The sequence below is a fragment of the Chlorella variabilis genome, assembly GCF_000147415.1.
Source record: "Chlorella variabilis unplaced genomic scaffold CHLNCscaffold_13, whole genome shotgun sequence".
NCBI classification, from domain to species: Eukaryota; Viridiplantae; Chlorophyta; class Trebouxiophyceae; order Chlorellales; family Chlorellaceae; genus Chlorella; species Chlorella variabilis.
In genome coordinates this window covers 89,044-100,341 of record NW_005435075.1, presented here as the reverse complement: position 1 = coordinate 100,341, position 11,298 = coordinate 89,044, and the positions used below count along the sequence as shown (strand labels likewise).

Here is an 11,298-nt window from a genome sequence, read left to right as displayed (position 1 = left end):
GGCTTGGCACTTGTGCCACGCTGCCACCAGCCGGCGCTTCAGGCGGTTGCGGCAGCGTCCCACCTCCCGCCGCAGGGCTGCGTCCTGCTGCTCAGGGCCGATGCCACGTTGCTGCGCAACAGCTGCCTGCTGCACCGCATTGCGTTGCGCCCTTCTTGCGTCGCGGATGCCGTACTGCCGTTGTAGGCTGCGGGGGAGGGAGTGTGGTCGCTGGGCGCCGCCGTTGCTGCTGCGCTGCCGCATGCCTGCGCCATCCAGGGTCTCCACCATGAGCTCAGCAAATGCCGCTGCCAGCTGCTCCAGGGCTGCAGGGCTGGCCGCTGACTCCGCTGCCGCTGCCAGGGCATCCAGCTGCCTCTGCGTGCCTGCGAGGAGCGCCACAGCTGCTGCCAGCTGCTCAGCTGTCCCCAGCTCGAATTGGCGCTGCTGCGGGGGTGCGGAGGTGTGCTCCTTCTGCGCCGTGCTGTCCCGCTGTACCGCCGGGGGTGCTGCTAGCTCCAGCAGGAGCGTTGCGTGGTCGGAGTGCTGCCTCTGCTCCCCCACCCCACCAACCTTGATAGGTGTTACAGTCACCCCGCTATGATAGGCCGCGTGAGCAGACCTTGGGCAGGGGGCACACGTGATCAAGGGGCATCAAGAGAGGGGGTGGACCATGGAGCACCCTCTCCATGGCTCCGACCACCCTCCCCCCAGCTGAGCGTCCCAGGGTCACCCCACCCTGGCCCCGCTCCCCGTCCTGCCGGACACGCAACCCCCACAACGTGGTGGGGGACGTGGGGATCCTTAGCAGCTTAGGCCTGCCAAGCCGACGGGTGCCGATGCTGGTGCGGGCTCCCGGCGGCAGGCAGCGCCGCCGCCGGGCACTCAAATGGCATGGGGCACATGGGCCCCCATGCCCGCACATCTCCCAGACACATGAAAATACCAGAAGGCTGCACATGTAAGGGTGCATGCATTGCAGGCAGGAGTGCAAAGTGGCCTGCCGCGTCGGTCGGCTGTGCCATTACTCAATCAGCCGCCGCTACTGTGCCGGGCTTGGCGTTCCCATGCCAACATGCCGGCGTACCATCGCGCAAGGGCCAGTGAGTGTGTGAGGTGGTGGTGGGGGTGGTGGGGGTGCCGCTGACCGCTGCTTGCTGACGCTGACGCTGCTCTTACCTGCGGGGGGAGGGGGTGGGTCGGGAGCCAATGCCGGGCAAAAGATGCCTGGGCCCTACTCAAGGGAACCGGGGGAGTCACTGTGCCAGGGCAGCAGCATGCTCCTCATGGCACCGGTCGGCAAACCGGGCCAGCCGGCCCTGCCTGGCCTGGCCGAGGAAGGCGGCCAGGGAGGGCAAGGCGTGGCCGGGACTGTGGAAGAGCTCAGCATACTCCTCCCTCAGCCCGGCGTATAGGGGGCAGTCATACACTGCGTGGCGTACGTCCTCTAGAGGGGCCTGGCAGTGGGGGCATGGGCGCTGGGTGCGGTCCAGCCGCTGCCACCGGCCTGTCTCCTCAGCCATCCAGTGCGACCCCGTGCGCCACTGCGCCAGGCGCACCCGGCGCCGGCGCTCGGGCACATCGCACAGGAACGACGCAGGCGTGTAGGCCTCCGCAGAGATGCTGCCCCCCCACACGTCCTCAATGTACCGCTGCACCTTCACGGATGCATGCGTGTACGAGGCAACATGGCGCTCCAGGAGCGCTTCCGCCAATGCAGGTATGGCAACCTGCAGGTCATCAGGTACTCGGGACCGAAGGAGCCCTGGCGGCACACGGCGATGCCACACCCAACCTGCGTGGTCGCCTGCAGGTGCAGGATCGGCAGCGGCAGCTGGGCGGGTGAGGGAGGGCATGGGTGTGCGGCGCTGAGGCTGAAAGGGCATGCGGGGGGCAGCTGATTGGGGCGGAGGAATGGCAGTGGAGGGAGCCAGCCAGGAGCACACACCTTCCAAACCTGCAAGGGAAGGGGGCGAGGCCGCCAGGCAGATGGGTGGTGCCAGCTGCGGCAGGCTTGCAGGCAGGCTGCTGCCCACTGCTGACAGAAAAGTACTTGCAGGGCATCGGCGCTGGGAGCACTGCCCGAAACGTCATGCTGTGACGCGCTGCACCCGGTGGTTGCCGCTCGGAGCAGGCCATTGGTCGACGCTCGCCGCCATGCCGTGTGCACCAGTGCAAGCGCCTCCTGCCTACTCACCACCTGCGTGAAGTGGCCGGCATTCATGTTGACCGGGTTGTCTGCAGACCACAGGGCCTCCTCATCCAGCCATGACTGCATGCCGGTGGCGCAGGCGCCGGCCTGCATGCGCAGAAGAGCAGGCAGGTGAATGCTGAGCTGGCAGGGTGACCGCAACACCGGTCCATGGTGCAGCTACAGGGTTGACAGCAGGCGTACAAGGCAGGCAAGCAGGCACCCCCAGCTGTGGCGCTGTGAGCCGTTTTGCGTGCGCGCCTCGCCAGGTTTTCACCCCAAACTGCACAGCAGGAATGCATCAGGTGGCGCACAATGCGCTGGTTCAGTTGCAGGCAAAGCTGGAGGAGCAAGACACTTCCCTCCATGTGGGTGCGGGGGCAAAGAGCACACACCTCCCGTGAAAACCGCAGGCACCCCATGCATGTGCTGCTCACCGAGGTTCTCGCCCCATGAACCGTCACTTGAACCAGGCGAGTGCTGCAGCAGTGAGCAGGCAGCGGCAGCGCTGGAGAGGGGGCGCCAGGCGCGCCAGAGAGGACAGGCCTCGCACGCGACGCCGCCTGCAAAGCGCTAGCGTGTGCCCATTCAGGGCAGTAAAAGCAGACCCACCGAGTAGCCGAAGCTGTCCCTGTTGCACTGTGCGCTCCAGGCGGCCGCGTCGGCGGCCAGCGACTCGCTCCACTGCAGGGGCTGGGCGCCGCGGGACAGACGGGGGCGGTTGTGCAGCTCCAGGACCACCTCTGCATCGGGGCACCTCACGCCCTGCCCGATCGGGGCTGCCTCGGCACCTCCGCCAGCGCCGGTGCTGCCGCCGTTGTTGGCGGCGGCGGTGCCTTGGCCCTTGGTGGTGCCGTCGGTCTGGGCGGTGCCGGTGTCACCGCCGGGGCTGGCTGAGCAGATGCAGTTGATCAGCCGGCCCTCCTGGATGGCGGCGCAGCACTGCTCATTGGAGAGAGCGCCGTCGGGGTCCTGGAGCAGCTTCCGGCCTGCAGGAAGGCCAGGCAGGGGAGCAGGTGCGAAGGAGGCTGGAGGGCGGCGCGGCGTGGGCGGTTTGAGACGCCGCTGGGTGCGGCCTCCAAGACGCCGACCTAAGAGCGAGCGCAAGCAGGGAGGCTCGCTGCTGCCAGTCAACCTGATAATTCCAGGCCTTGAACCGGTCACCTTGCAGGCCATCAGCGCTGGGAACGCGGCCGGCGGCGGCGGCGGACCGCCCAGCCAGCAGGAGCACGCCCAAGAGGCAGCCAAGCATGGCGGCGGTCCTCATGTAAGCTTGCTTGAAACACGAAGCGTCGGAGGTTTAGAACGCGGGATGGTACTGGTGTAGTGTCTACAGGTTGGTTCCTGGCAGAAGATCCTCCTGGACAGGCGAGAGGAGTGAGCAAAGGTGCCAAGAGTCGAGGCGAGCGGTTTAGATGGGGGGGAGTCCAGGGGGCACCAGCAAGCTGGCAACCTTGCAGCCGCAGAGTGCGGCATCTGTCGCGCGCTTTGCGATGATGCCTGGACCACTTGCCAACCAACCAGTGGTCACAGTGCCAGGTGTCGTCGCAGTGCCTCAATCGCCTGCGAGCATGCGCGCGGGCTGGGCGCTGCCCGCCTTCGACATCGCAAGCCGGCTTCAGAGCTTGGGCAGAACTGCAGTCTGTCGGGCATCCCTCGCTGCTGTCCTCTGCGCAGCATCCAAGCTGCTATGCAGTTCCATTCCCGAGCAAACTCAGCTTGTCTCGGCGGGCGGCGGCTCCAACGGTCTGAGAAGCTGCCGCCACGCAGTGCAGGAGTGTATTGCTCCCGCCCCCCTCGCGCATCTCACCGCAGCCGCGAGTTCGCTCGTCAGTGTCAGCTGGCGGCTGGTCCGGCTGCTGTGGGCAGAGGGCCTCTCCTTCTGAGGGGGGTGTGGGGCAGGATCTGATTGGGGACATTGCTCGAAACACCCACGCTGCAAGGATCCATTGCCCATCCCGATGAGGTTGCATGTGGGGCTAGTTCTGATAGCGCTGAGCGAGGCGCTGAACCTCGCGGCCGTCCAGGCTTTGCCCGCAAAGAAGCCCACCGCGCGGCCCGGCTTCTGCGCAAGAACGAGGCTGAATGAAATCCAGCAGGCGGACAGATCAAAGGTAACAACCGGGCGGCGCGCCGCAGAAACTTGCTTGGTGCCGCCTCTGCCGCCGCTGGCCTGTGCCGGCGCTCTCCCCTGCCTGCTGGCCTGTGCCGCAACGCCACAATCCACCACCGCAGGGCTTCGGCATCCTCTTTTACGGCGACTCCATCATCGAGTCGCTGCGCGGCACCGACCGGTGCAAGCCCTGCGACAAGGAGCAGCGGCGGTCGAGCTGCGCGGGCGTGGCGCAGCTGTTCCAGCGCCTGTTTGGCCGCTACCGCCCCGGGGTGATGGGCATGGGGATGGACGAGACGGGGCACCTGCTCTGGCGCCTACAGCATGGCGAGATACCCGCCAGGAAGAAGGCGAGGCCTGGCGGGGGGCGCTGGAGGGTTTGCCCAGTTTCCACCGGCATACAGTTCTGCTGCTGGGCGCCAACAGTCGGCGCCTGCGCCTGCTGCCCCCCTGTTCCTCCCTGGCACGAGCAGCCGAGCAGGCGCCGCTGCTGCGCCGCGCAGCGGCCGCAGCTCTGCACCCGTCGCTTGCGCAGCGGCTTCTGCAGCCCAGCGGGCATGCGGGCCGCTCGCTCGGAGATCCCCGGCTGACGCAAACCGCCTGCCCCTCCTCGCCCCCCGCTCCCGCCTGCAGCCCAGGGTGGTGGTGCTGCTGATTGGCACCAACGACCTCACCAACTCCGGCTGGAGCGCCACCGTGCAGAGTGCCAAGGAAAAGGCCCTGGCCAAGCAGGAGCCCGGCATTGTGGCCAGGTGAGCTGTGTGTGGAGGTGGGGCCTGTGAGGGACGGGGTGGGGCACAAGAGGGGTCCGTCCGGGTTCTTGGCTTGGATGCCTGTAGGATGCAGCAGCACCGCAGGCTGTGTAGGGGTAGGGAAGCTGGGCAGGCATGGGTGTCGCAAGCCGCCTGCGCTGCCGCGCCTCTGGTGCTTGCTGGCGCTGCCCGACCAGCGGCTGTCGCGTGGCGGCCAGCCCAGCGCCAACCTTGCCCCAGCCTCGATCCTGCAGGATCTTGGATGCGGTGGGACTGATGCGTCGCAAGATGCCGGGCACGCGGGTGGTCCTGCTGGGTATCCTGCCACGTGGCACCGGTACTGGCAGGGGCCTGCTGAATGCAGAAAACGACTTCAGCTGGCCCTCACACTACACCAAGTCCATTGCCCGCATCAACGCCAAGCTCAAGTGAGACAGAGTCGCGTGCAGGCTGCAGGAGGGCCACTGTTGACTGCTTGTAAATGGCAAGCATTCGCGTAGGGCGAGCGGCGTCGCGCATGCAGGGGCAAGACGTGGCGGTGGGAAGCCCCACGGCCTGCAGAGCGCTGCCACGCTGCGCCGCTGAGCCGCCTGCTGCTGCCGCTGCACCCCCCCCGTGCTGCAGGGCATTCGCCAAGAGGTCGAAGGGCAAGGTGGTGTTCCTCGACTGCGGCCGCCTGTTCATCCGGGGGCGCTCCATTGATGCCGGCCTGATGGCAGATGCCATCCACCCCACCGCCGCGGGCTGGGGCAAGCTGGCCGCGTGCATGCTGCCCACAATCAGGAGGCTGGCGTGAGGGGCGGCTGCAAGGGCCCGCAGCACGGCTGGGCTGTATAGGCGGAGACTCTCCAGACACCATTCCGATGCCGTCAGTGGTACCGACTCGGAGTCAGTGCTAGGCTTCAGCTTCAGAGACCTTTTATGTAATACCATATTCTGGTAGTCATTGCACCACTCCGAATAACTTACGTTACTACCAATGCGTGTACAGTAATGCTACCCTGTAAAGTCAAGCGAGCGAGCGCATGAGACCAGGGGCGGCCAATGCGGCAGAGGCCACTCCACCGCCAAAGTGGTGGCGGCCGTGACGGAGCCTCTTATCCACCGAACCTGGTATCCATGCCTCATGGCCACCACATGTGGCCTGCATGCCGCTCGATGCACGACGGGGGTATGCCCACGCAGGGAACCGGGCACATGCGCCTGCCCCGCCCGCTCAGCATGCATTTCACGGTCCCAAATGAAAGCGCTCATCTGGGCGCTCGGCGCATGGCGGCGCCTCGCACTGCGCAATCGGGGCCCTTTTGCAGCCTGGGGTGCAGAGTGAGGGCAGACGCGGCCTTCCCGTCGGCCACTCCTGGGCCGCACGCTGCGGCGTTTATCAACTGACCTGAACCTCTGCGAGCATCAGCAGACCCTCGATGGCGTCCAGCGGCGCTGCGCAAGAGGACGATACTCTCGCAGCCCTTCTGCAGGTGCTTGCAGTGCACGGGGGGCTAGCAGGCAACTTGGAGCGGCATGAAGCGGGTCATGACCCAACAACCTGCTCGCGGCAGCTGGGGCCACGCTCTGCCGCCGGCGCCACGAGCGCCCGCCACCGCCCACACCCTCTCCTGCCGTTCTGCCGCCGCTGCTGCTGCAGATTGCACGGGAGAAAAAGTCTCTGGCGAATGCCAAGCACCGTCAGAAGAAGCGGGTGCGGCTGGGCATGGCACGCAGCACGCAGGGGGACGTGTGCGCTGCAAAAGGCTTGCGGTATCGGGCTGGCCCCGTGTGCTGCTTCCCACGCCGGTGACACCTTCCCCCGCCTGCAGGCCGCCCAGCAGGCCGCCCAGCTGGAGGTGCGGCAGGTGGGGCGCCAGGTGGCGGCGGCCGCCGAGGAGCGGCGGCGCCTGGTGGCCGAGAATGCGGCGCTGTCAGGGATGGCCCTCTACCAGATGGGCGCTGTGGAGGCGCTGCACAGTGGCGCCCTGGCCCAGGCCATCGACGGCTGCATGGCGCTGGCGGGGGACCCGCTGGCTCAGCAGCAGCAGCAGCAGCAGCAGCAGCACCACCACCACCACCAGCAGGAGGAGCAGCAGCAGGAGCAGCAGCTGCAGGGGCTCATGCCCGGCGGGTACGCATACCAGCAGCAGCAGTGTGCGGCCCCCATGCTACTGGACGCGCCTGCAGGCTTCAGCGCCGCTGGCGGCGGCTCCTGCTCCACCTGCGCGGCGACCGCCAGACCAGAGGCACTGCCCCTGGATGCCCTCGGCTGGCACTCGGCCTCAGGCCTGGCAGGCGAGCTGCAGCACCAGCCGGGGGCGCAGCAGCAGCAGTCTGGGCTGCAGGAGCAGCAGGCGCAGCAGGCGCAGCCGCACATGAAGCAGGAGGCAGGGGAGCAGCGGCAGGCGGGGCAGCAGTGGTGGCCGCACCTCGGCGTGCAGTGCGGCATGAGCAGCGACAGCGAGGGCCTCAGCGCAGCTGCGGCGGCGCCGGCGGCGGGCCTGCAGGTCAGAGCGGGCGCTGCCCCCGACGACACACCCTCCACTTTGGAGTGGGCTGCCACTCATGTGATGGTGCTGAAGCAGCAGATGGAGCAGCAGGAGGCGGCGCTGCGGCGCGGCGTGGCGGCAAATGACACCGCCAGCAGCGCCGCCGGCGCCCGCGGTACCAGCGGTACCAGCGGCACCCTGCACGCGGTGCGGCAGCTCCTGGGCGACCGATCGATGTGGGCCTCCCAGTTCCGGCCCTCCGCCTGGCACAAACGGCTGTTCATGCGCGTCGTGCCGGTGGCGGTGCTGTCCCGCCGGGGAGCCTTCTTCACAAAGACGCTGCAGCGCTGCGTGGAGCAGGTGCAGCGGGGAGGGACGCTTGCAGGCCGCCCTGCCTGCCGCCAGCGCAGCCTTGCATTGTTTTCCGGGCCCTGGGCACAACTAGAAATCCACCCAAGGGACTGTGCACCACGTTGCCTGGGCACAAGCAGCACTCCCCTGCCCTGAGGCGCGCGCTGGTGCTGCCGCCTGCTGGTGCAGTGGGAGGCGTGCCCCGCCATGCGCCCAAACCTGGAGAAGACAATCACCGACCGCATCGCAAGCAGGGTGGGCTGCCGGCCGCCCTACAGGGTCTGCCGCCGCTGCGGCCGCCGTCATGCCCCCTGCCTGTTGCTATGCGTGCTGCGACAATGCCGGCGCTGCTGCTGGCATTCGAAGGGCTCCCGCGCGTGCGCTGCTGTTGCTGGCTGGATGGCTGCTCGGTTGCAACTCGAGATCCTGGATCTGCTGGCAGAGATGCGGCCCACCGACTTTGTTGAGCTGGTCGGCGCCTGCACCTGCCCGCCGCCGCGGGAAGGCGCGCCCCCCTCCCCCGACGGCCGCCCGCCGCTGCCCGCCGGCTTGCTGCCCGTCGCGGTGAGCTGGCCTCCGCCAGGGACCCTGGTGTTAGCCTGGTCTCGTTGCCAGCCCTGCTGTCGGCCAGCCTGCATCAGAAAAGGAATTGCAAAAGCGCGCCTCCGCGCAGCTCAGCCCGACGCCGCGCTGTCCCTGCCTCCCTGCGCCCCACCCGCTGCCCTGCCTCCCTCTCCCTCCCGCAGCACTACCTGGAGGCGGCACTGTCGCCCGCAGCGCTGCAAGTGCTGGAGCAGCACTGGCGGCGGTACCTGGAGGCCGCGGCGGCGGCGCGGCGGCGCTTTGGGGACGCCGTGCTGCAGGTGCGGCTGTTGTGTGGGCATGTCTTTGTCGACCATGCGTGGCTGTGTGTGTGTGGCTGTGGCGTTTGTGCGTGGGTAAATGGTGGTGCATGGGTCTGTCTGGCGAGCCCCCGCCATGCCCCTGCGCGTGCTTATTACCAAAGCAGAAAGAGCGCGCTGGGGCCCATCCTCTGCTGTACTGACTCTGCGCTGGCGCTCCTGGCTGGGCTCCCGATGTGTGCAGGCCCAGTGGTGCGCTGGGGTCCACTGCGCCGGCTGGCAGCAGCACGCATACGACCCCTTGGCAGGCGGCAGCAGCACCGAGCGGGCGCAGGCGGGGACCGAGCCGCTCGGTTGTTGCGTGTTTTGCGTGCTGTGTAGCCAGTGCAGTTGGCATCCCCTCGCTTTTACACTTTTCCACCACCACCAGCCACCAGCCAACCTGACCCCCCTCCCTCTGCCCTCTCCACGCGATGCAGGCGTACTGCGGCACGTCCTCCAGCCTGGGCTGCCTCGCCAGCTGCACCTTTGGCGAGATGCGGGCGGTGGTGGAGCTGCAGATGTCGCTGGGGGAGGTGTGGCCCCGCGTGGCCGCCGCCGCCACTGCGCTGCATACTGCACACACACCAGCCACCCGCCGCTGTACTGTACAGTTTCCAGGCATCAGCCGGTTGCTGCTTCGCCGCCTGCAATAACGGTCCAGGTTCCGCTCTCAATCATGCTGAGCCTGCTGCGCGCATTGGTTTGTTCACTGCGCTCCCAGCAGGTGCTGACGCCCATCCAGCACGCCCGGGCGCTGCTGGCAGCCGAGCCCTACTTCCCAGGTGCTCACCTTACCTCCCTGTCTGTGCCAGCGTTGCCGATGGATAGCAGGCTGGAGTGCACCCTTTCGTTCCATAATGGCTGCATACAGCATCAGCTGGCCGGCAGGCTGGCGTACACACCTGTGCCTTACATCCTGAATGTGGGACTCTGTGCAAGTCAATCAGCCAAACCCCATGCCGCCATCCCCCGGCTGCTGCTGCAGAGCTGACACAGCTCTGCCCCTGGCTGCTTGCGGCGCCGGCGCCGGGCAGCAGCAGCGCAGGGAGCGGTACCTGGCTGCGGCACGGCAGCAGCGGCAGCGTGATGCAGGGCGCCAGCTCTGCGGCGGCTGGCGTGAGCGCGGCAGCTGCTGGTGCTGCTTGCGACAGGGGCCACATCGTGGGGTGAGCGAGGCAGGCGAGGCAAGTTGCTGCACTGGGCGGCATGGATGCGCTCAGTGCATTTTTTTGCTATCTCTCTTCCATTCTCTCATTGGTTTCCTACTGTTTGTTCTGGTTCCCTGCGGTTCTGTCGTTGTACCCTCCATCTGCGCACAGTATTGTTCCTTCACGTACCTGACACTCCCCCCTGCATCCTACATCTGACGATCCACATCTGCTTTGCCACTTCTACCTCTGGGTGACTGACTCTTGAGATAATGAGTTTACACTTGCACGTTCCGGCTGAGCGCAATTGCTGGGCGGTGCTGCCGTCACAGTTGTGTTGAGGTTGCCCTTTATCTCATGTTTTTCACCAGCGCATGCTGCAAGTGGTTTATGATGCCAGGCCGGAAGAATCAGGCGTGAGGGCGAGCGAAAGATAGCACTTTTGCTTGGGCGCCAGCGGCGTTTGTAAGGCGCCGGTGGCGGAGGCGGGAGAGTCCCCCAAAGCGTTTGGGCTGGGAGCGGCGCCAGGCTCGCTCCTCGCACTGCATCTGTGCGTGGCAGAGGTCCCGCGGACAATGCATGACGATTTGGCCCCCTCGCTGCCGAGCTGTCCCAGTCCCGCTCATCAGATTGAAGAACCGAGCCTCAACCCCAACCTTTTCTTGCCCCATCTACTTCCAGACTCCCCGTAAGCATCAGCAGGTGAGTGATTGGCAGCCAATGGGCGTCGAGCGGTGTGGGCGGCGCTGCCATTTTCTCTCTCTGGCACAGTTCTGAACGCTCCCAGGCACCCCTAGCCACCCTTGTGCCTCGGGAGGAGGCCGGCATGCAGGGGCGCAGCCATGGTGGAGACTACCTTTACCTGCCGCCGCTTCTGCTGCCTGCCTGCTGACGGCGACCCACCGTCCCCTAGTAGCCCCTGCTGCTGCAGCGCCCCTGCCACAAGATGACGCCGTTCCTGCTGTGCTGCCTGGCCGGGATGTTCAGCGGGGAGGCTGTGGCCGCGCTGGCGGCGATGTCCACAGGCAGTGTTTCTGGCCCTCGTGGCAGCTTTGGCGATGGGCGGGCGATGAGGACTGCTGTCGCGTCCAAATTTCGCCAATCAGCTGGCGATGGCACATTGAGGATTGGCGAAATGCGGGGGAGCCACCCTTGCGCCTGGCACAGCGCAGCGGCCACATGCGGCGCCGCTGTTGCTTTGTCGGCACTTGCCTCCCTTTTGGGGGACTGGGGGCGAAGCCCCCAGCAAGCTGGCGCTTGTTTAACACTATGGAGTGAAGTTCCTGAGGAAAATTGGCCATTTCTCCTCAAAATATTGGCGATGTCAGTCATGGGGGCTGGCGACGCGCTGGCGATGTCGCCCCGCCGCCTGCCCTCATTTAGCCAGCCCTGGCTGGCGATGGGCG

At 66.8% G+C, this 11,298-nt stretch overlaps 2 protein-coding genes across 2 annotated transcripts in view; one reads left to right on the top strand and one right to left on the bottom strand.

Moving 5' to 3' along the window:
• The window catches only part of CHLNCDRAFT_52903 (hypothetical protein), a gene marked incomplete at both ends in the record, with an annotated part of 4,006 nt that extends 584 nt beyond the window's left edge, over positions 1–3,422 (bottom strand). The window contains 8 exons of the mRNA XM_005846505.1: positions 64–601; positions 1,142–1,158; positions 1,539–1,637; positions 1,775–1,786; positions 1,928–1,936; positions 2,177–2,278; positions 2,783–3,159; positions 3,335–3,422. Of these exons, the coding sequence (XP_005846567.1) occupies positions 64–601; positions 1,142–1,158; positions 1,539–1,637; positions 1,775–1,786; positions 1,928–1,936; positions 2,177–2,278; positions 2,783–3,159; positions 3,335–3,422 (1,242 nt within the window). The remainder of the gene's footprint in view (positions 1–63; positions 602–1,141; positions 1,159–1,538; positions 1,638–1,774; positions 1,787–1,927; positions 1,937–2,176; positions 2,279–2,782; positions 3,160–3,334) is intronic.
• Positions 3,423–4,131: 709 nt separating this feature from the next.
• On the top strand, positions 4,132–5,831 carry CHLNCDRAFT_135094 (hypothetical protein; the record flags this gene model as incomplete). The annotated part of the gene is made up of 5 exons (XM_005846646.1): positions 4,132–4,143; positions 4,406–4,660; positions 4,917–5,035; positions 5,290–5,463; positions 5,660–5,831. 5 exons carry the CDS (start codon positions 4,132–4,134, stop codon positions 5,829–5,831), a joined length of 732 nt encoding a protein of 243 aa, XP_005846708.1.
• Positions 5,832–11,298: the final 5,467 nt, after the last annotated feature.